The sequence below is a fragment of the Diorhabda sublineata genome, chromosome X (genome assembly GCF_026230105.1).
Source record: "Diorhabda sublineata isolate icDioSubl1.1 chromosome X, icDioSubl1.1, whole genome shotgun sequence".
NCBI classification, from domain to species: Eukaryota; Metazoa; Arthropoda; class Insecta; order Coleoptera; family Chrysomelidae; genus Diorhabda; species Diorhabda sublineata.
In genome coordinates this window covers 30,271,606-30,296,723 of record NC_079485.1, presented here as the reverse complement: position 1 = coordinate 30,296,723, position 25,118 = coordinate 30,271,606, and the positions used below count along the sequence as shown (strand labels likewise).

At 33.5% G+C, this 25,118-nt stretch overlaps 1 protein-coding gene across 1 annotated transcript in view; it reads right to left on the bottom strand.

The window, feature by feature from the left end:
* The window catches only part of LOC130451753 (cytoplasmic polyadenylation element-binding protein 2), an 88,180-nt gene that overhangs the window by 40,884 nt on the left and 22,178 nt on the right, over nt 1-25,118 (bottom strand). Inside the window, exon 2 of the mRNA XM_056790971.1 lies at nt 19,571-19,685. Coding sequence (XP_056646949.1) covers nt 19,571-19,685 — 115 coding nt within the window. The remainder of the gene's footprint in view (nt 1-19,570; nt 19,686-25,118) is intronic.

Genomic DNA, 25,118 nt, shown 5'->3' with positions numbered 1-25,118 from the left:
ATTATTTGAAAGTTTGTGGTAAGTTGTTGTTGAAGAGAAAATTTTTGGCAAAACTTATGCTTCCTTTCTTTTTCTATTCTTTTCTTCCTATCGAAGTTCATTTTCAAATCCACCTTTAAGAAAACAATCTGAAGAAATTAATCGAAAGATGTTGAAACCGAACATTTTTATTACTTTATTTTAAACACAAAGCAATTTATTTTGCTGAAGTTGGAAAAATTTACATTGTATTCTTACTGAACTTTGAATAATTCAGGTACACAAACAAATGGATTCTTCTTAAGGTAACGACATGCAAAAAAAATTGCTGTGACTGGAAATGTAAATGAAAATTGAGTGGCGATATTAGAAGCAAACAGTAAGAGGTCAAAGGCTTCAAAAAAGTAGAGATATTGGTGACAGTCATTTAAATAAAATAAGTCCTTATTACAATAGTGTCGCCATTATTGTCTTCCTAATGAGTTTCAGTGCGTATTTAAAATTTTTTAACAGTCAGTTTCAACACAATTGGCTGCTTAAAATATAATTGAAATAAATACATTCAAATTCAAGGTTTGAAAAAGTATGTCAGACTTCAATTATTAATGCACGGACAGAGCCGTTTTTGTAATATTATAAATATGTAGATATTTTTATCCTACAGGAGTCACATTGTTCATATTATTCATATAAACAACAAAACTTGAGTAATTTAACATGCTACGAGTATTTATATTTCATTAACTAATAACAGTCAACCAAATAAATATTCATACTTCATACTGGTTATTGTTTGCTGTTTCAAAATATTTAACGTAAAACTTCAGTAGCTCCTAATTTCCATTAAAGATAATTGACGCTACATCACGATATAAGTGAAAATCCAGAAGTAACTAGTTATTTTCTATGTGGACAGTTGGTAAATTTCCACTACAAAGAATAGATTCGATTCTAGATCAATTAGGTAGATCAAACTAGTTTTCAGTTACAGATCTAATGTCAGAGTTCCTTCAAATTTCTTAAGAAAAATCTTCTACAACGAACACATCCATCCAGTAGCGAAACATGATTTTTCCAATTTACAAACTTACCCTTTGGTCTATACATTAGTATTTTTTTAGCATGATGTCTATAGCATTGTGAGGATTAACTCCAAAAAAAGTATTTCCTTACATGAACGATATTGTAGTTATTGGAATTTCAAAAAGTCGTCACTTATCTAATCTTAAAGAATCTTCAAAACGTGTCGTAAATTCAACTTTAAATTAAATCCACGGAAGGCGCGAGGTTAGGTCATAACTTGTCTAGTAGATAAGTCCTACCTGGCAAAGTCATCGAAAAGTATCTAGTTCCAAAATGTGCAGTCGCAAAAATATTTGTATTGACACTTTTAAAGCGATTGAAAATTAATCAAATTTATTAGAAAAGGTAATAACGTGTGACGAATCAAATCTGCATTAAAAGGAAAAAGATTTGAGTCTGTTGAAGTTGTGAAAAAAGAAACGGCGCGCTTCCTCAAGGAACTGATACATAACCTCAAAATAAAATATCTATATCTTATTTTTTTCTTTTAATCTTGTTTTTTGTTTATCGAAGTAAGTATGTTTTGTATCCTAGCGTCTTTTTGATTTTATGCTAATTCGTTTTCATAAATTAACGTTAATTCGTTGTAAATTTTAAATGCAAACACTGTGCATATTTGTTTTCAGACAAATAACTTGTTTTGAGCCCCAGAGAGTGTTATATTATGTATGACCAATGAATTTTAAAACAAGAGCAATTAAAAATTTACCCTTATGAGAAATTTTGATTCCTCGCTTTGGGAGATGCCCTGTTAATCCAAAATAATAAAGCCAGTATCTAATCAAGCAATTATCTTTTGTGGAATTTGTTAATCTCATTGCAATCATTTGAAGCAAAAAAAATTGTATTTCGTGACAAGACATAAGTCAATCTGCCGTTTCCAGAATTTACCGTCGTTATCAAGAAACTGGTAATTTTCATCGAAGTAAGTGGTTCCGGAAGAAAAAGATGGACATCCGAGAGAGATGACTGATTCATTGTTAGCACATCGCTGAGAAATAGGGCCTCGACTGGTGTTCAGGTCAACAAGAGCTCAGAGAAACGCGAGGGGTGGCTGTGAGTTACTAATCAGTCATAAGACGACTTAAGGCGCGCCAAAAATGTAGGCTACTGGATCGAAATTGACCTCAGATCATCAAGCAGTTCATCGACGATTTGCCAGAGGACATCTAAGATGGACTGAGGAAAGCAGAATGTACCTTTGAGTTTGGAAGCTTTTAGAGGACGTTTGGACACGAGCGGGCGACTTGAGTTTGTTTTTTACCCATTATTTCATTGGAAGGGTAAATCATTTTTGGCAGGATAACGCATTCGTAATGCTCTGTCTTCTAAACAAGGGTTTAAGGATTTTTGAATCAACATTTTGGATTGTTCAGCCCGCATCTTAACACAGTAGAAAATTTGGCGTTATGGGAATTATGGCAAGGGAAGTCTACGACTTTCAAAATCATGAAATGCAAATGCAAAAGAAGGAGCCACGTGTGAGAATACACCTACCAAAAAGCACATTACTGTAAATTTTCACAGATTTTTTAGTTATTTCATACATAGAGGAGCAAATCTCAACAATATTATTAATTTGTTTAGACAAATTGTGACTACTCATTTAATTAAACATGAAATAATATCTTTTGTTACTTAAATTCCAAAATATATGGCTTAAACTAATCCAAACAGTTTTTATTTTTGAGTTATTTTTTCCCAGGATAATACAGGGTGTCCCGCATAAGAAGAGACACAGAGCAAAGACGTTTAGACAATTTATTTTGATCTGCCACCTGTTAGTTACATTTCTAGTGCTCACACACTCATTTGAACAGGACTTTCTCGATTAACACTAAGGAAACTCCCGTTTTTTGAGCCCGTCTTTCAACATTAGATAATTTTCCTTCACGAAAGCCTAATACCAATAACATATTCATTTTTTGACGAAAATTTTTTGCTCCAGTAGAAATCCCATGAAATCAATTAATTTGGAGTCGTTTGATTGAAGACAACCAATCAGCACATTACACTAGAAACAGATCCCATGGGCACCTTGCCATGGATATATATTTCAAAATGTTACGATTTGGTTGTAATACTGACGAAAATATTGATGGAAATATGAAATCAGACATAACAAAAAATACCGTTTACAGTGAAAAATTTGTATGGAAAGCATCCATGGCCTTTTACAATAACGGAAACTATCAATTAGATGAAAATCGGACGGTGGATGAATTGGGGTTGATTTTAAAGGATTGGGCTGTGAACATGAGAAGAAAAGTTGGTATAGAGTTTAAAAAAACTACGATCAAAACCAAGTGGAACCTAACAAGTAAACTGTTACAAGAAAAATGAAGTTTTTAATGGGTTGCACGCAATTCTATAAGACGAAAACTGCAACTAGATCCCTGTAAAAAGAAACAAAGTTCGACAGCATTAAGTAGAAATAACGAAAATGATAAATTTTTTTTGTATCGAATCAATCAACGATGATTCTGTAACAAATCAAGTCGAATACAACTCTGTATTCAGCAAGACTTGCCAAGGTGGTACTGAAAGCAAATTTTTAATAGTAAACAACGACAGCACCGTTTGTCCTGTCAGATTACTTAAAAAAATTATGTCAAAAAGAGGTCCAAATCAACCGATTATTCCTAAGAATAAATCATCAGTGGAAATTCGAAAATGATCACTGGTAATAAAATATTGAAATAAATACGATTCCAAATTGGACAAAATCATTTGCCGAAGCGATTGGCTTGAGTACAAGGAAAAAAATACTAATCACTCCAATAGATCGAACGCGGTTAGTCAATTGGACAAAAGTGGTGTACAAGAGCAAGGGCTTATAAAAATTACGGGTGACAATGATGCCAACTCAATAAAACCCTACTTGAATGTTAACGAAGAACATCATAATCAAATGATCAACAGCATACGTATTGGAAATACATCTTCATCAGTTATAGAAACTAACATGTCTAGATCTATATTTAACTTTTTTAATTGTTGCAAATGCTCAAAAGTTTTTTGCTTATAGGCAACAAGCTTTCGAAATCTGTTTTTTCGAACAATTGTCCTCGAATTATTACTACTGAAAAGTGAATCGAAAATTGTCAAATTTGATGAATAAATTCATAGCCATCTTTTTAAATAACATTGTTTTCTTGGGTTATTCATCTTTTCTTTGAAAAAAACAGTTTTATAATCAAATTATCCATATCATGAAATTGATTTTTTTATCAATTGACAGATAAAAAACTTTCTTAAAACCCCCCAGGATCGTTCGATCGCCTTGTACTTAATACCCTTAACACTCTCATGCAATGTACCAAATTTGTTATTTTTCAGTTAAAGGACGGCAAAGAAATACATTTTTTTTGTCATTTTCAGCTCTATCATTCTCCAGGGATCGAGGTAAATTGTCTTCAATCGCCATATTTTGGCCTCCCCTATACGCATTTGCTTTGTGTTGCTTCTTTTAAGGGACATCCTGTATTAACGTATAATTATTATAAATTATACTTCTGTCACTAATAATCCTAGCTGTTGAAAATAAAAAATGATTTTCCACAAGTAAAAGTTCTTTTTGTAAATTTGTAATTGATACAAGTTTTTTATACTGGGCAAGAGCCGCCTCTGTATTTATGTGTGTAATATGAATTCATTTATATTACACCGTCCAACACAGCACGTGGACGTACGTAATCAAAAATTCAGAAGTTTCATTTGTAAAAATTGACAAACTACGGCATCCAGTTCCTAGTCTAAGGTGGTGTATATATTATAATTTATTATGAATATTTGTGATAAAAGTTGATTTTATATTTTAAACTGCGATATAAATTTGAGGTAAATTATCGGTCAATTACGAACTTAGTTAGATATGACCAGTAACATTAGAGGATTGATTGTACTGTTCGCAGTTTTTTTTTTTTTAATTTAGCAACTACAGTGAACAACGTTATGTAATATATCACCGCTGGTTCCTCTCACACTGTATAAACAAATAAAAATGTAGCATTGCGTTAAAATTATGACGTAACCTTTTACAACAATCATTGAAAATAAATAAGTTAGTTTCACTTGATTAACACAAAAATTGCAATTAAAATTTTTCTACCGATTATTCCTAATTGATTAACATTGAAGAATTTATAATTCATAGTTACTGGTTGTTGGATAAGATGTTTTGGGTTAGTTGTATAATTTGGTAATAGTTACATAAATTGTCACCTTTCTAGTAGTTCCGCTCTACCTCCCTCAAACGACTTCAACCATAAAAGAAAATAATTTTTTTTTATTAATTTAATCCGGTTTTATTTGAAATTCAATTGTTAGATAATCAGAATACACATATTACTAACAAATTTATTATTTTGAAATAAATGACAAACTTGTGCGCAAAAAAATAAACACATACAAAATTAAAATTGATAGAAAAATCACGAGGCGTCTTATCAGAGCGCAAGTATAGGTGTATAAATGAAATGATATGTGAACCAACCTTTAGGAAAAGCGTTGAGATTAGGCAACCCCCAGTGTGGCTGGGGGGTTGTATCTGAAGGGGAAGTACCGTAAGCCCTAAACATCACGCACTCTCGGGCACTTGACAGCGAATACGCCCGCGAACTCACGCTAACACCAAAAACTGACTGCGCTGATTACAGTATTAAACGCCGCGCGACCGTGATGTTGACTGCGCTATGTTGCCGATAGCAAGTAGACAATTCCCCAGAATTCATTATACAAGGACGATATCAATAATTCTTTTTGTATGACTTATTATCACCAACAATAAGCGTTCTATTCATCCAATAACAATAAATTTCACGAGAATTGTTTAAATAAGTATTTTTTTTATTAATAGAATATAATTTTATTTAATGTACAAGTAGCGTAATTTTGAATTTTTGGTACAGAAAACTATGTTTTTATATATTTGTTGTATCTGATATTGTATCAAATTAGTTAAAATTTGTAATCTCCATTTTTTTTGTGTGGCACGTTAAAAATACTCAGAATCGATCTAAAAACACGAATATGCGCACAACTCAACGCTTGAGCCTACACTAGGAACAATTTCTTTGATTTTATGAAGGTGTTAAATTAAAATACTTCGATAATTGAATGTTTTCTTAGATGTGTAGGTGTAGATACGTTTATCGAGACTACGTCGTTTAATATTTTTGTTCTATGCGGCTCAAGGCGACAAACAATTTGTTATCAAACAAAACAAGTAATGATATTTTTACTTTGGTTGATTTGTTATGAGTTTATTAGACTGATTTCAATAAATATGCATTCTTTCAACATTTCAAAATAATTTTCACACATTTTCAAAAGTAAAAAATGTTTATTAGTTCTTAGACTAACACATAAAGAAAAAAACTAACTATGATTATTTTTCAATATATTCACCCTTTAATTCCACACATTTTCAAGAACGTATGATTAAAGTCGTTGCTGTTAAATCTTTTACCTCTTAACTCAATTTTTAGCTTTGCGAACAAATAATAGTCGGACGGGTCTAGAACAGGACTATATAGTGGGTGTTCAATTTCTGTGAAATCCAGTAGCATTAGAAAGCTAAACAGCGTAGACTTCAGCAATCTCACACCTCCTGGCTGATTTTGTCGAAGCCCTTTTTATGCTGAATTCGATTTTTCATAGTCAATAAAAAGAATATCCCCGCAGTCCCAGAATACTGTAGCCATAACTTTTTTGGAATATCTTTTGAATGTCGGATCATAATAAAAGATCATACTTTTAACACCTGTTAAAATTGATCGGATTACTTGGTCCTCGCGGCTCTAAAAATCGCTCACATTCCACTCGATTCTGCTTTTGCAGTGCGCTGAGAATTCGAGGTACTAAATTTATCATATTAAAATGCTCATGTTTCCCAGAGTAGTCACCATCACAGGACCTCCCGCACTTCATTTGGTGTTAATCCTTCTTTAGTCAAAAATTTTTTAACAGCGCGAAATTCAATTTGAGTCATTTTTCAAACCAACTTGACTGAGTGGTCGTTCGAGCTCTACTATATTAAAATGGATTTAAGCAGCAAGTTGAAACTTTGTTGAGACTTGAGACGCGAGCTCTATTTACTATATGACGAGCGCTCTACATAGCTACGAATCAAGACGAATTTAAATTGTTTCCAAAAATTTAAGACAGTCAATTACATTGCTTCATTTTTATATTGGAATAAACGCAAATTTAATTATTAGCGCGAATTGATTTACAAACTAAAATATTAACATCATATGTTCACCATTAACATTTAAACATTGTGAAGTAGTGGTATCACCCCACATAGGATGGGTCTAGTATAGGCCCAGACTTGGGCGAAGTATGTACAACTCTGACCCTAGCTTGGAAGCAGTTATTGGTTTGGTGGGATTATGGGATGATAACAATGTCCCTTGCTTGGTTAAGGGTCTGGTTGCCTAGATAAACACAAGACTGGTCTGCAGCCCATTATTACTTTTAATGTTAAGATATCAATTATGGATAAGATATTAGCGCAAAACTTTATATAGTTAATCAGAGTTCTACCAAGCCTGGCTGACTATAGGATGGTTGAGGTCGGTTTACCCAGAGTTCAGCCAGTCTTGGACCATCATCAGTTTCCCAGCGTTGGCCCCGAGTTCAAGTCTGGGGATTCCTACATGAGACCATTTCGATACATTATCAAAGAACTCTGCGCCTTTAAACCGATTATTAACAGTTTCTCTCATTTTGTCATCACTTTCCAAATATTTTTCATCAAGATTTGGAAACAAATAAAAGCTGCGAAGTCAGAGATATTTGCTAGATAATCCAGTTTTTCCCAATGATAATTTTTTATGATCTTGAAACTTGTGGAAATCTAATAGAGCTCGTCAATAGTGAGTCCGTATTCTAGTCAATTTTCTTATCAACCTTTTGAGACAAAACTTCATTCAAGACAATCTTTTTTATCATGAACCTTTATCCTTTCTTCTTTTCACGTACCTTTCTATCATCCATTACATAAAACTACCGGCGGATATAAGCAGAATGAACACAAGGTGGCGACACACGAAGCAATTTAACCTCCGACTGTGACACTTGACAGGATGCGTAGACACAATAGGTTCTTACTTCAAAAATGGATATGGTACCCTCTGAAATTATTGGAGTTAACTTTCTTGATTTTGATTTGATTTTGACACTCATGACGTCGTCCATAATTTGAATACTTAAATAATATGCTGCTCAAACCAGGCCAATGCTGGAACTTCTTGTTCTTCGATTGTCACATCTGCATGACGTGCTGTTACTAGATCAAATGTCATTCAATCCGGCATACTATTTATTTGTTTATTATTTATTGTATTTGATTGTTTCTTCTTTGGGTTTATTACCATGTTTAAATACCATAAGTTGTTATTGGTTTTATTATATCAATGCACATATTCTAACGTTGAACCTTTTTGTGAAAGGCTTCTCTGTAGCGATCTTCTCATGATCGGATATGGGACCGTTTCTGCGTATTTTTGGGATGAACCAGAAGGTGGAGACTTTTAATGAACCATAACTTGTGAATCAAAAGTGACACGACGTTTTGTCATGATAAAAAACAAAGTCGTTGTCCAATTTTCAGGTCTCTTTCTTCGTACATTATTACTTCGCAAACATTCCAGTACTTTCTGGTTTTTACAAGTGTTGACAGTTGAGGAAAACAGAGACCGTAACTTTGATGGTCGACATTGACCATCCAGCCGTTTTAGAACGATGTGAGGCACTGGTTTTTCATTGATAATTCCATAAATCCAATTTTCTCTCCGGTGACAATTTTGGTAATGAAATCCAGAGCTGAATTAAGAAAACTTTTCTTTTGTCCCTCGTCTCATATTCGTTAAAATGATTCGTAAGGATTCGTATGAGATTCTATCTTTTCCACTAAGCTGTTGAATAGCCAATTGCCTGTTTTAGTAAACAGATATCTTCAATTTTTGATCTGTTTTTGAGGTCGAAGGGCGTCCCGACTCTTCTTCATCTTCAAATTTCAAACAGTCTTCAAAAGTAGTACATTATCACCACTCAAATAATATATACTTTATAATATAACAATATAACGGCCTAACAAAGAAACATGACATTCTTTTTGCATAATCCTTTTTATTTATCAGTCTATACACTTAGTCCAGCGATGTTTCAATCTCTTTAACTTTTCCAAATAATATCTGTCGTCTTTTTCCTTAAAATAGGCGTTTACGTATACGATAATGTCCTTGTCTTATAAAAATCTTTCTCCTGCGAGTGAAACTTTTAGGAAACAGGAAAAAATCATTTGAGGCCAGATGTGGTCAACACGGTGGGCGATCAAACAATTTGAGGTGAAATTTTGATAATACGTTGTGTGTTTTTTTAAATACGGTCGCTTTTTGCAAATTTTCCCTTTATATCATTGAGCATTGATGCGTTATATTCTCCTGCCATTATTTTCCCTCGTTGAGAACAAAATCCAATAATTACAGACGATCTAATCGATTTCAGTCTTGGTTCTTTCATTTCAACTACTACTGGTCTAATTGAGTCAGCAGTAAATACTTTGAGCAAAATTATAAGTCACTTGGAGTGATCTTTATCTTAAATTATTAAATTTAATAGAAGACCACCTACAATATCGCCCTGTGTCTTTATTGACAACGTCCGACCCCCCGTTATGGATCACTGTAAATTTTGGGCCTAAAATACGACTTCCACCTTACCTGAAAACAATATATCCTAAAAATCAAAAGACACCGGCTGCAAATTATAAAAAAAAACCACAACCTTTCAATTTCGGTGCATAATACAGCTCTATGTTTCTGTTTATGTGATTTTAGATCTATGAAGCTAATTAGTCCTAGCTTCGGATTAGAAGACTGCAACTTCTGTATCATCTAACCCTTTCCATTCCATTTCATGAAATCTCACTTCAAAAGAAAAATCAGAGTAACGTGGCAGCAAAGTTTGAATACAATTCCTTACACTGTATATAACCTTCAACCAAATAACTTCGCGGGCCTTTCAAGACGAGATTTAATCACTGTATGAAGAATCAGAATCGGCAACTTAAGACTCACTCATGAATATTCAATGTCTTCTACTCCCAGGCCCATTTTTACTAGTCTTAGTTCCTATTTAACCACAAATGTGCCTTCCAAAGATCACAGTTTCAGTTCAAACCTTATCCCGAAGATATCCTAAATCACTCGGTATGTGTTAATTTATGAATCATTATTCTAACAAATAAACCAGGTTATATTAGCATTGTATACAAGGGCGCATGCAATGCATGTCTAGTGGTGGATCCAGATCCATATCATCTAATGATATTTTTCGATGATATTGCTAGTTGTTGCAGTTTTGGGCCATTCCGAATGCTAGAAATCTGCCAAGCTGAAATGGTGATGTTTGAATTTAGCTACCCAAAATTCTACGATCGTAAACGATGGTGCCGGAGCTCCGTACATTCCTCTTTCATTTTCGTGGACATATTGCCTTTCAAAAACAAATATTTAATGATAAATCGATTCTGAATTGTTTCTATTTTGAGCACAATCTTCACAACGACTCACTTATACTATTTCCAAAGAGTAAACGTCCAAAATGTCTAAAATTTGGGATCGAAAACTTAAGAGATAAATAAATTTGGTGTTTCCGAACCGATACCACTGAACATTTAGTTAGTGGATCTAATACCCAGAGCATTTACCCTTTTTTTTTAAAATTTTAGGACAACGTTTATATTATGAGTTTCATAATTTTCCATGAAAAACAACGCAACATGGAAAGTTTTTTCAAATATAATTACCGAACGCTCTTAACACATTTTATATCAAATAATACATGCATCGTAAAAAGTAATGTGACTCTTAATATCTTAGATCTACTAAATCATAAATCTGAGAAGCTGGAGATCCCAAAGAATCGTGTTTAATATAGCTGGGATGTAAATACTTCAATCTTCTATGTTTCCAAACCACCCTCTTTTAAAGTATTCTTCAAACCATTATCTTCATTATATATATATATATATATATATATATATATATATTCAGAAATAAAATAAAATTTAATTTCTGAGATGGTACTGTAAACACAAAATTGAATTTTACAATAAAAAGTATGCGACTTGATTGAAACTGAAGAATTTTTCATAATTTTCTCATTATATCAAATATTTTTTCTAAAACATGACGATAGTTCAACATTAACAAATTCTATTCAATGACGTTCTAGACTAAACTAATTGTATAATTTATTATTATTATGGTATTATTTATATGTGCTTATTTTTTAAAAACATTGATTAATTACATGTATTAGCATATTAAACAGTATTGTTGGAATTTATTTCGGTATATACGTTTATATTAATATCGATTTCAAACTATAACAATTTAGCAATTTCAAGAAGTTCATTGTTTCTCTATCAACTTGGCAACGTCTGATACCACATTGATATCACTGACTGTCTAGCTGTTTACATGATAGTTTCCAAATGGCGCGCGCATATGACGTAACAATCGCATACTGCACCAAAACAGCTGAATACAGCGTCGTAGAATGAAAATAATAATTTAATTTTTTTTTCAAATCTGTCGTGTCAAATCAACTCAAAATCGTTTAAAATAATCTTTGTGTTTATCCAATTAAACAATAAGAATTTTTTGTGTCACATCAGTATAAAACCTAATCGATTTAATTTCACAACCATCTTCAATAAAGTGATATGTTTGTTGTCACCTTTAACACCAGGAAGAACTTCAAAGGTTCAATGACCTATTCATTTCCGGAGGTGGAACGTCTCGTACCTACCTTAAAAATTTTGTGTCTTCAAATTAGATATACAGGATACATACACTTAAATGATAAATTTACAAAGAGAAAAATTACTTATTCTGTTAACTAGGTAATTTCTACACATTGCTGTTGGGAAATGATACGGGGTGTGTGTTAGAAGTTTGCAAGTTAAAACGTTTAATTTTCAATCCTCTATTGTCGTTAGTGTATGCGATTTTTCTCACTAGCATATTTTATGATGATTTAACTGACTGTCGGGGTGCTTAATAATTTCGTTTGTATCAACTAGCCTCAGAACGGCTCGATCTCCTTCTAGTTACTATTAATTAATAGTAATACTCAGTTTTTGTCATATAAATCTTGTTATCTGATGTTTACTGAAATATTACCAATGTGAAGGTCGTCTTAGCAGAATTGACTAATTCCACTCATCGTTTAGTCCAGATTTGCAGACTTCAAAATTATCATCAAGGAAAAACAAATAAAAAATTGAATGACGCAGTTGTAGCATATAATAACAAATGTTTCTATGAAAAAATACTAGATCAATTATGATATAATGAATTTTTCTTTATATTTTGTTAAAATTTTCTATAAATTCTCATTATGCCGTATTCATAGACGACCCCTTTTATGTAACGACCATTTAGGACATTCGTTCGTTGTTTCTGATTTTCACACATGCGCTATTTTCCTGATCTCGAGAAGTACTTGAGAAAAGCGTATTTTTCTCGCCTTCCGCATTTTCCTCATCAAGGGTTTTTCTCTTTTGTTGAACAAAAAAATGATATTTTTCAAGTTACTCGACAGAAAACTGCTTACGATACAAAATTGGGAAGCAGACAAAGAGGACATATATGATGATTTTTGTATTTACCGGGAAAATAAATCCAGAGCTGCTCAAAACTCAGCAAGGGGTATAACAAATAGTTGAGTAATTGCGGACAAAATTAAAAAATTCTGAAGTACAATAATAACAAATAGAATTAGGAAAGCAGGTATAAGGTAAGAAGTTGATCTAGAAAGTTGGAAAGCCAAGAATAAAATTGAAAGCTGCTACTTTTCCTCCTGAGATTGAAGTAATTATTTAGGGGAGGAAAAGGCATGTTATACATATGATTTTCCGCCTCCCTCAAATAACAAATCATTTTTAAATAATTTATCTATGAAACTAACAAACAAAATTTATTGTAGAATTAAAACAAAGAAGTAGGTATAGTTATTCCAATATCACTTGCAGATTATAAAAACCCTTGCCGACAATTTTTTATTTTTATACCTCGTTAACTTACTACAACTGAATATTAATTTATAAAACGTAAATAGACGAGTAAAATGTGCCTGTCTGTGAGAGAGTTTGGTTTAAACATGGTACCAGACGTGAACTGAGCCCTGTTTGTACTCCGTTCGTCTATTAGAACTTGCCATCCGTTTATTCAGTTTTTTGTGTTTAAAACCACATGTTGACAAAACTGTACGCAATGTTTCTAAACTGGTATAATTGTTTTCTGGATAATCTTGAGTAGCTTTGTCAACTGATTTCAGTTTTCCTTACAAGCTTTTCGGTTCTGTGAATGATTCACAGCAACCCCTTTCGTGACTACTCGATAAATGGAAAATGTATTTACTCTAGTTAACTCAACAATTTTCATTATGATTACATCATCAGATTGCTGAATATTTTCCTTTTATAAACATTCGAATATATTTAGAATAACCGTGTTTCTATATCTAAATCTTTATTATTAAATTCATACCTGTCTTTATTCTCACGGAATTTATGAATTAAATAAATCTCACGTAGCCACGCCACTGCTTATCGCATACTTTCAAAGAAATTGTGTACATACGCCTTCCGACAGCTTCGGCCAATAGAAATACATTTATATTTACGAATCGATGTTTTCACTGCTAAACAGTGGAGATGATGAGTCCACGTGGACTGACGGTTTATTAGGGTGCCGTGCGTATTCATGAAATATTAATTGTTCCTCGCAGAACTGTCTTCTGCAATTTAACTATAAAGTATAACTTACAGGCACGTTATTTTAAGTCTTGCATCACGCATATTTCTAATTTGTGGTAGAGTAATTAATTATACTGATGTTAAACGTGCCATTTTGAGCAGAGGTTATTTGAATACCACTAGAAGTTGGAACCAACGCAATTTTCGTGGTATTTTTATTAACAACATTATTATTCAGCTGGTATCCCCCGGAACTTTTTGTGCTTGGATTATTTCATCAACTTCAATGACTCCTATAATTTGGTTCGAATTTTTAGATTGTTTGAAAGAGGTTGCTGCACGTATTCCTCAGCAACATTCATAGAATTCCAATTTCCGTGTTACTTTAAAGCAGGAATGTCTCCTCCAGAATTTGCAAGTAAACATGCTGAGGTTCTCATATACCCGGTATAATTTATGGCATTAGGCAATTTTAAAAATTCTTCTGCAGAATTTTAGTAGAAAGCAACTGAACAAATGAACTTCTATTACCGCTAGTACTCGTTACTAATATCTTTGAGGCACATTTCTATTGAACAGAATCTACGTAAAGACTTCTCTATTAACCCCAATAATTTTATACACCTATTGAGCTCACAGGGCAGAGCCCTAGTCTTACAATAATATTAGAGACTTTGAAGTCTGTTTCAATATAAATTGTTTTCCGTGTCAAGGAGCTTGATCCATTCGGTGTACTCTGATACATTACTTTACTATGGTCGCCCATTATGTTTCACAATCCCATACTAGCTTAGATTTGATCTTCTTTTGCACTTTAAAATCGAAGCGTTTTCAAAGAGGCTTAATGGAAAGCCTTTACTAAGTAATTTGTGTGGTTAAACCTCTTTTCCAGTCTTCCCTACCTGGTAAAATTATTTTGAATTGGTTGTTAATGCTATATCTTGAGAATGTGGGTTGCCACATTATGTTTCAAAAACACGATCATTAATAATTCTTCATGTAAGAATTAAATCAATGTTCTTCTATTCGTATGCGGTTAAGTACTACTAGATAAGCTTGTCCAGTTGCGAACAGTTAAGAATCTAGATAAGGGCATCCTCAAACCGTAAAGTCTTGTGGAGAGCCGATACCCAACACAGACAAATTTCAATCTGTGAATGTTTTTAATGATTTAACGTCATCTTCTTGGTAAAGACTATAAAATCATTGTATTGTCATTGGTCTTTGACAACTGTAAATTGAATTTATCTGCTCGTTTAAAGTGGTGAAAAAATAGAGTACAAAAAATTCTGTTACATGCCTTCCTAATGATCCTGTAGATGGATAATGGAAAGAATTTATGGAATTATTGTATTATCATCTGGGGGTGTCTCATGTTAAACTTTACTTCTTTGCTGCTACAAGCATGATCACATAACAATTAGTTTATTTCGATTTTTATCTGAAATCATTAGTATTTCAAATTTGACTAAGGAGGAGTTACCATCTTGAATGGGACCATGACCAATTGCATTTTGGACACCTTGGACGCCACTAATTCCGTAGTTAGTTATCTGAATTGTTAATTGTTACATGGTTCATTTTATAGTTTGTTCTCATTGTTAGTAATATTAGCTTTACATTTAGACAACGCCATCTAGCGCCATCGATAATAATAATATTGTTTTAAGAACTTTCATAATTACTACAGGTGGGTCAATGTAAGATTTTGTATCCAGAATAATTTTTTTATTTCAGTTTAGACAAATCCGTCTAATAGGCGGCCGAAGAAAAATTTACAGAGTTGCATAAAATTGATGTTTGGATAGGAAAATTTGAACAAGCCAAGGAAATGAAAAGTTTTCATTGATTTAACTTAGTTTTCATTGGAATTGTTCGAAATTTTAGCTGAAAAATATAAGGATATTTAATCACATTTTTACGCGATAACAAGTAAACTTATTTTTATGAAAAGCAAACTAGGGATAAGTTAAATATTTGAATAAATGATTATATCACAACTGTTTATTCTGATAAACAAGTGATGATGAAACAATCATATCGAGTTAATTTTAACTTCACCAGGTCATGGAAAAGATTCATTGACTAACTTCAAATAACGGGCCTATTTTATTAACTTTTTAAAAAATTTTATAGGGTAATTTATTACAAATTTCTTCAAGTTTTTCACAAAAGTTACGTAGAGAGATCAACGTTTCTTTGACAAACAAGTTGCAGAAACAATTATATAACAATTAGTTAAGTAAAAATCAAAATTCTTCGAAATTTATGTTAATCCAACAGACTTGGTCAGTGATTGCTTTTAAAAAAGAGAAATTGCCTACTTTAGATAGTTAAAACATTTCAATTTATTCAAAAATGACTAAATATTCACAGGGTGTTTAAATAAGAATGATCGTATACCAGAAACCAGCTGCTAGAAAAAATTTATAACAATAGTAAACTCAAAGAAACCTGAAAGTTTCTACGTCTTAAAGTGGAAATATATGTATATGGACCTAGCACTTTACGAGAAGAACTGACAGTAGATAGACAACAACTACGAATCAAGAAGAGACTTAGAAGAAGATTGATTCGACTTTAGGTGGATCATGATATTAGAAAATTAGCCGGAACAACAAGGGCTCTAATTGCTACAAGAAAAATAAATACGTAAGGACCTTCTTCCTTCCATAATAGCTCTATCGCCTGCTACTTCTTCGATATCTTTGGCTCTAGGTTGTAACTACACCTATTTCGTGGTCGAACTCTACTCCGTGTTCCAATTGAAATTCTGCGAATGATGATGATAATGACAATAGAGTGGCACGACGTCCCTATCTGGAACTTGGCCGCTCTTTTAAGTTACAGGGAGCCTTTTTTAGGGCAGGCTCGGTTCTCATCTATTCGTACCTTCAGCTTGTTTACTAGCCCTCTCCATTTCTGCCTGTTTATATCCATTTCTTTCCAGTTTCTCATCCTCTTTCTTTCCACTTCGATCTTCCTCTCCCATTCTCCAATCTCTCCGATTATAGACAGTATGTAGGTTTACAGAGGTCATTTCGAATACTTAATTCGTTAACGAAAACAAATTAATTAGTAAAATCTAAAATATATTCAAAGTCACTTAATTAATTGGAAAAAATTTAGTGTTGCGTAGAAAAAATTCAAATATTGAGTCACTCTAAAGTGTTTTTTTCACGAAAATTTTGTTAGGGGGATTAACTTTTTCTTGGAACTCTGTATTTCTACTGGAACTTGCTTAACGTCGTTTCCGACTAACATTAATGGTATTATTGAAATACTAATTGCAGTTACTATGAATAGGGAAAAACGACCCGAACGTGAATAATCTCCAACATCTTCTCGGCCACCTTGAAAACCCTTAAACCAATCAACAACACGTGAATGGTACAAACATTCATTATCATACACTTGTTTCAAGAAATTATAAGATTCAGTTGCTCAGTTGTTCCAAGTTTCAATTGAAATTTCACAGCAATCTGTTGATTTATTTTTACAGAAAAACAAAAAAACAGTCCCTATACAACCGAAGGTAACGCCTACACTGGTTTGTCTACAGATACGCATTCGATAGAATAGGCGTCAGGCTACTTAACAGCCACTCCTCGTATTTAAAAATGCGATGTTCCTTATATTATATAATTAGGTTAATTTTATAAAATTCGATGTTCTTATTGAATTATGGTAAAATATTCAATTCTAAGTTGAATGGAATAGTATTCAGAAGAACTTTCTAATTTCGTGTATTATGGGTTTCACCTTCACGAAATGACTTCTCATCCACAAGCTCTTTAAACGTTTTCAATTAACGAAATTCATGCTTTAAACTTTATAATAATGACATGAATGTCAAAAGCAAAATTGAATTTTTAAATCTAGATTACTTATTCCATGAAAAAGTTATTTAATTCGAAAAATATGAAAATATGAAAAATATGAATCTAGCGTAGTAACCGCGAAGTACCTGGCTTCTTGTAAATTCAGCCACAATTTGATCGCTCAACGGGAGATCAACGCGCGTTCTTTGTAAAAATTCGCCACGTCTGTGTAGGACTATCCAAGCTTTTAGATATTTTGGCGATGCCTTGAACGATTTTGCGTCGGATTTTGAGTTTGGACTCAAAACTGCATCCCTTTAATATACAGTAAATGCATTAATGAACGAAATTATTATTTATAGGAATATCAATACAATGTGCGACCGGTTTAACAACTTTAATAAGATAGTTCATGCTCCCCCCCTAACCTAACCTAACCTAGCTTTGGTCTACGTGAGTAGACAAATAAATCTAAGGGCCCTGTTTCAAAAATTTCAGCGGCAAGATGACAGCTGACAGCTGATAGGTACTTGGACGATAGAATGTGTTTTCTTGATATCATTGCACTTCCAAAAATGCAAAGATTTGCGACCCAACTTGTTATCTACGTGAGACTTTTCCCAAAGCGACAATAATATTTAATCATTATGGTTTTCCTGGTAAGGAAAAGGTCAAAACGGATTTATAAAATGCAAGTATGTACTCAAATATAGATAACCTGGTTAATTTCCAATAAATACACAAAAGTTATTACGGTTACTACGGTTACAACTTGTAAACAAATGTTGGTTAAAATCTAACAAAGCTAATTGGAACGCAAGTTATAGTATCCATGATTTGTTTATTTGGGATACTACATTACAAACAAATATGTTTTCCACGTATTTTCATATTTGTTGTTCTGTAGAAAAGCAGAAACTATAAAGATGAAATTTTATTTTCGTTATACTAGGTATCACCGTGAAATAACAAGACGGTGCTAAAGTGCGCATGCGTTAAACGCCATTAACCTGTTTCATTTATATATGTAATGGGTGTTAATCTATTCTTTCAACTCTTCGTTGATTGTGAAATACGTCCCTCTTAAGTGTTTCTTTAAATCAGAGTTGGTAATCAATGGGGACCAAGTGTGGGCTGTAAGAGTGATGGGAGGCAGTATTCCACCAAATATGCCGTCTTTGAATTCTCCGCACCATTCTCCTACATGTTTCACGCTTATATACTTTTCCCCATACACAGGGAATGAATATCCACTGGAGGAACTTTTTTTGTGTAAAAAAAACGGTCCTCTTTATACAGAGCGTGATTCGCACTTGGCATGAGAATCTTCATCTTCCACGGCTACCAAGATAAAAATGAAAGTTGTAGGCAGCTTGTCGGAGTGGCAACGGAGAGAAAGGGATCCAAGTTACACGCTAGTCTCGCTAAATCCCACCTATGGACAACCCTCGTGGATCAAATGTTGTAAATCCTAGAAAGTGGTGGCTGATAGGAGAGTCATTGACTTATTTGGAGCTTAAACAGCGTCCAATACTGCTCACGGTCTTGTCTAAATCGTACATGTTTAATCGTCGGTCTAACAATACAAAATGGTGGGTTGTTTTCGTAGTAGGCGGTTTTAGGGAATGTGGACTCATTAAAAACTGACTACTTTGAAATAAGTCTAATCAATTTCTGGACGGTAGTCATCGAAAGAGAAGAGAAAACGCTCCATTTTAGAATTTCATTAGTTTTACAAAATACATAAAGATAATTACATATATTTTTAGTACACAAGTAAAATTTACTGGTTTTTAAATTAGCGGTTGAGGCAATTAATTTTTGTTCTATTGGAAAGAAATATGACTAAATTTTTACTTAACAACCTTAAGAAGGTATATTATATAGCGAACCACAAAAAATTTTAACTAACCTTTCATGTCAGTCGTGTTGCTTTGTGGACTCATAATATCATTCAAATAATGCTCCAGTCCTCTCATATTTTCTAAAGGGCTGTTACCATTTGCGCTAACTACTCCGCAACGATCCTGAAAATAAAAGTTCATATAACTTATAACTCCTGCTACTTCAAACTTTGAAAAAAATATGAACTATACTCTACAAAACGACTACGACATAGTATTTATTACTACCACTATACCAATACTAACAATCACGCAATTATGTACGTTTCGATAACGAAATTATCGTCTTCAGAAACCGAAGGTAACTTAAGGTCAGTTCAGACGGTATAATTGTATATATCTTACTTCACACTAAAGTGAATTATGCCATTCTATTCTTTTAAGCAGAAATGTCTTTTTCAATCTTCGGAACCTATTAAATGTATTTACCACTTTTAATTCCAAAGGTAGCTGATTGAATTTTCTGTAACTGAAGATGATGGCACTTTTTACCAGATCAGAAGTGGGTATAATTAAGAAAATGTGCAAATTCTTTCTTCTAGTAGGATAGGAATGAATTGTGAAAGTGTTTGCGAACCAAAACAACAGATTCTAAAATAGAATTCGTCAAGCGTTCATCTACACAAACCAAAAATATAACGAATAGCTCGTTTTTGTAATTTGAAGATAGATTCGAATAGGTGGAAACTACGAGAACCTCAGAAAGGTAAACCATACCGAAGATGCGATTCGAACAACGAACAGTAAGTTGTTAAAGAAGTACGAGAATCGAGCTGTTCAGATACAGATTTAATCGCAAAAGAAGCAGTAGATAACTTTTTCCAAATATACAGACCATTGAAAGGCACTATCAATTTGTAGACCAAGAAACTTGAATTTGAGGATCGTATTAAGTCACGGTTGAGTTTTAGAGTTTTATAGGATAAAACTAAAGTTTTCTCAGCGTTTAAACAGAGACCGCTTTCGTCAGATCATGATCTTTGCCTAAGATAGAATGTGAAGCTTGTATATCTGGACCACTCTAGGTGTGGTGTATGGTGTCATCTGCGAATAAAGTGAATTTACCATTAATTCGTAAGTCTGTGACATCATTAATGAATAGCAAAAAAAAACTGGACCCAAACTGAACTCTGAGGTACATCACATCTAGCTCGCAACTAACTTGGAACTTTGCAATTAGCTCTTACCAATTATTTTCGATATTCAAGATAAGAAACAAACCATTTTAAGGGAACATTTAGAATGCCATAATATTCTAGTTTTTGAATCAGAATTTCATGATCAACACCATCGAAGGACTTAGCGAAATCACAAAAAACTAAAGCTGTATAAAATTTATTGTTAAGTGAGGTGTATTGAGAACAGAATGCATGGCGTGCTCAGAACGATATAATCAATTATTTCAAAAATTCCATCTTAACAATGGAAAAATTGTATCACTGGATAAATCAAAAAAGAAATTCTCATATTGTAAATCATTTCACGTTCACCTCAAGTTCAGTTTTGCTGATCAACTAAACCATCTACTTCAACAATCATTTGTTTCGGTAAGTGAGTAGTAAGAGAAACTTTGTTTAGTCAATCTGCTGCAACAGTAAAAGCAAAGCGACAACTTTGAAGTCAGTTCAAATGATATCTGCAAAATAAGATTAGTTAGAATAGTTCCCATTACTGTGCTGTAATGTTTTAACCTTAAAAAGAAGTGCTCTGTATTTTTCCAGCAGATTGTTGCTCTATAAGGACTAATTGTCGAGGCCTCAGAAAATGAAGTGGGAAATCACGTTTTATGGTGAGTGTGCGAGAATGGTAGTTCTGAAGATGGTGTGATGGTGTGACGTAGAGTGCATATTCTGGATTGTTGATCAAAGTCTTTTTATTTAATCCTTGTAAATCGAAAAAAAACCAACATACATGCAGGTTCATCAATAAATTCGACCATGAGAATAGTTAAATCTGCCGTGCTGTATGTTCGTGCTTAACTCAAAAACTACTGGACGGATTTTCGCGTCATTTTCACCAATAGATAGAGTGATTCAAGGAATATTGATGGTGTATGATATGTCAAGATTCCGTGGAAATTAATGGGCAATAACCACATAATATCAAACAAAAATCTATGTTGCTTCTGTGGTTCTGTATGTTTGTGCTTAACTCTAAAAACTATGGACGGATTTTCTCGTAGGTGTCCCTATCAATAAATTCGACATTGATAATATTTAAATTTCAATACCTTTGTATTGTTTTTTTCTTCGTGTAAACACTTTGAAATAACACTGTTTTCATGTAAGTCTCATCAATAAACAGGAAAAACAAATATAAGTAATGGGGATATTGTAATTTATTATATACAAAATGGCTCATCCAAAATGATACTGTAATTTGATTTATGGACAAAAAAATAAGTACGTAGACTATACTTTGACAAAAACCATAGAAACATGTAACAAGACACCATATAGAGATAGTAACAGCTTAAATCATTATTTGAAAAAGTGTAAACTAGGTCGTTATTTGAGCTATCTATTTATAACCAGGGCCGGACAAAAATAAACAATTTCAAAATAAATCATGGCATACGAAATTAATATAATAAATATACTGATAATTAAGCTCATATTGAGATCTGCAAATATGGAGGAAAATAATTTCGAATTTCTCATAGTTTTCCACAATGATTACTTTCAGAAATATACACTCGGGAACAAAAAAATCGACTCAAGTCGCACGCTCGCGGTCAAAAATCTTTAGCAGAAAAATCCATAGCTTCCATTCTTTTCCTGATTATAGCATCTGAAAGTCATTAGTCTTAGCTTCATAATGAGTGGTCTATATTGTTATAACGTCATTTTTTGGTAAGGAAAAAATATCAATCGAAACAAAATCTCAAACACTGAAAATACAAGCTCATATTCGTCAAAATAATAATTAATTTCAAATTTACTTAGCAATATTTAGTGTTCCCTCCCGTGGCTTTTTTATAAATCAAATAAGTTTCTTTACTCGATACTGTTCGATGCTATCCCATTCTTCAGTCATTTTAATTTCGTGATTAGTGCAGGATATCTAGCTCGAACTTCTCTTTTAAGTTTATCCTTCAAACGCTCGATAGGATTCAAGTCCAGGCTATATGCTGGCCAATCCATCGCGCCAATTTCGGCATTCTGAAATACTTCCGTAAGGAACCTGCATTATGTGGACGGGTATTGTCCTGCATTAGGACTCACAACGTGAGTCCCTAAAATTTTTTCTATGTATCGGTTCGCAGTTAATTCCCCTTTCCACTGCTAGTTTCAATGAAAACCAACTCGGTTTTTGCTTCCATTGAAATGCCCTCCAAAACCATCCAATGACCCCCTTCAAATGCCACGTTTTTTCTCATGCAACATCTCGCGAATCTTTCTTTAAGTCTTCTGTGAACTCTTCCTCTTCTATCGCTACCAAGCAGGCATACTCTGCTTTCGTCTGAAAAGAAATTGGAGCCCCATTGTACGTCAATCCAATTAACGTGTTTTCTGGCAAATCATAGACAGAATGCTCGCTGGGCCCTGATAAATTTGCTTGTCTTTTGGCTCTAGGTTAGTTGCATCAAGTTTTTTTCTGACTGTCCATTCACTCACATCCACTCCTCACATTTCTCTGAGCTCTTGTCGGACTTGAACATCTGTGAGGTCTTAACGTCTCAGCGATTTGCTGACAATGAATCGGTCATCTCTTTCGGGTATGCATCTTAGTAGATGCTCTAGACGGGTCTGGGGGCGGAAGTGACGTTTACAGTCTCCGTCATAGTATCCTTATCGCCACGTCTGTCCGCAGCATCGAAATACGAGGTATGCTTAAAAAAACATCGAAATACGGAGTGAGTTAAAAAATGATATCGGAATGAAAGTAGGTAACGGCGGTAAGCTCTGGAAACAGCAGACTGACTCATGTTCAGTGCACTGGTCACTTCTAGCTTACTCTGACTTTGTCACAATAGAGTGACCGCTTGAGCAGCTTTATCACTTGCTGTGTCCATTTTCAAGTAGAATTCTTGCTTGTTGTTAACAGGGATGTGTATCGGTTAACGTTTGATAGCTAACTGATATTGGTGGGTCAGGTAGAAAACCTTTTATAAGGGTCAGTAACTTTTTTTCAATGGTTGATGTTTGATGAAACATATTTAGTCCCCTTATGGTGCAACCACTTCTACTCAAATTACTAAAACTGCTTATCGAAGAAAGAGAAATTATTCCTAATCACCAGTTTGGACTTAGACATATATCCTCGACTATCTTCCAAGGCTATAGCTTAACCAACATTAAAGAGAAATATGTAGAAGATAAAAATATTTATGTTTCTATCTTTGTTGTTTTAGCGCAAGCGTTTGATAAGGTAACTTGGTTATAAATCGCGTCAGACAGTGTAATTGTGAGTGTTGGTGTAGTGTAGTGTGAACTGTTGTAACAGTAAAACCCTTTATCATCAAAAAGTGAATTTACATTGCTCCTCAACTTCACCGTTGTAGGAGCATCTTCAATGTGAATATACAAGGTTGGGTCAAATTTGCTTTTGATTTGGCGTCATCCGCGAAAACAACCTCTGATATGCGATTGGATAAACTTCCCAAAATCACAACGTTCTGCACAGCAAACGCTCAATCGCCACAGTTTCCATGTCCCTTTAAGTTAGGAATATTCACTAGAGGTAATTCTGAACCTTTATCAACCAAACACTTCCCGTTTCACTTCGAACTTCGCGAGCCGTGGCCTATAGCCTATCGTTACCTCTTCTTCTTATTTATTTTTAAGATCTCATGATCTGTTAGTTTTGCAGGTTCCTCTGTATCAATTCCTGGGAGATGGACTACCAGCTGTCCATCCATCTCTTAGGTAGTCATCAGGGTTCTCTTTTCGTTTCAAGTACGATGCGTTGCAGTCTACTATCTTCCATTTCTTTCTCTTTCTTTGTCTCCCCCGTCTTACGATGTCTTGCTACTTAATTTAAATAAAGTGTTAGTATCTCCAGAAATTTCATTTCAGTAGTACATCTCGAATTAGTGAAGCTTTTCCTGATAATCTGTAATTTTAATTGACATTTGTATTGAGCCAGTCCGGTTCTAGTTTCACCATTGATTACACAAATCACAATCTTCTTCAGTTTCAATAACAAACAAGACCAATTATCAGGCCATAATAATATAGCATACAAACTGCTGTTACGTACTAAATCGTTTTATCTACATGATTATTATTTCACAATAAATGTTACTGTAATTTGATATTTTCGTAGAAGTATTTGTTTATGAATAATATCAATTGGTTTATTTTGCTGATAGGTATAGCTTAGACATCAAAAATTCCTTTATGGATATTAAGTAGCATTTTATCTTGTCATTTTGGCACAAAAAGTGATATAGAAGCTAACAAATTCGAAACAAAGGAAAATAGGTATATTCTGTATTTTTCCACTCTAAACATGGTTTTGAAAATCTTCAATACCTTCTTGAAGTGATAAAAATACACTCGAGGAACCATATGGAACATATATTTCTCATACCTAAATGTCGAAGCAAAATTG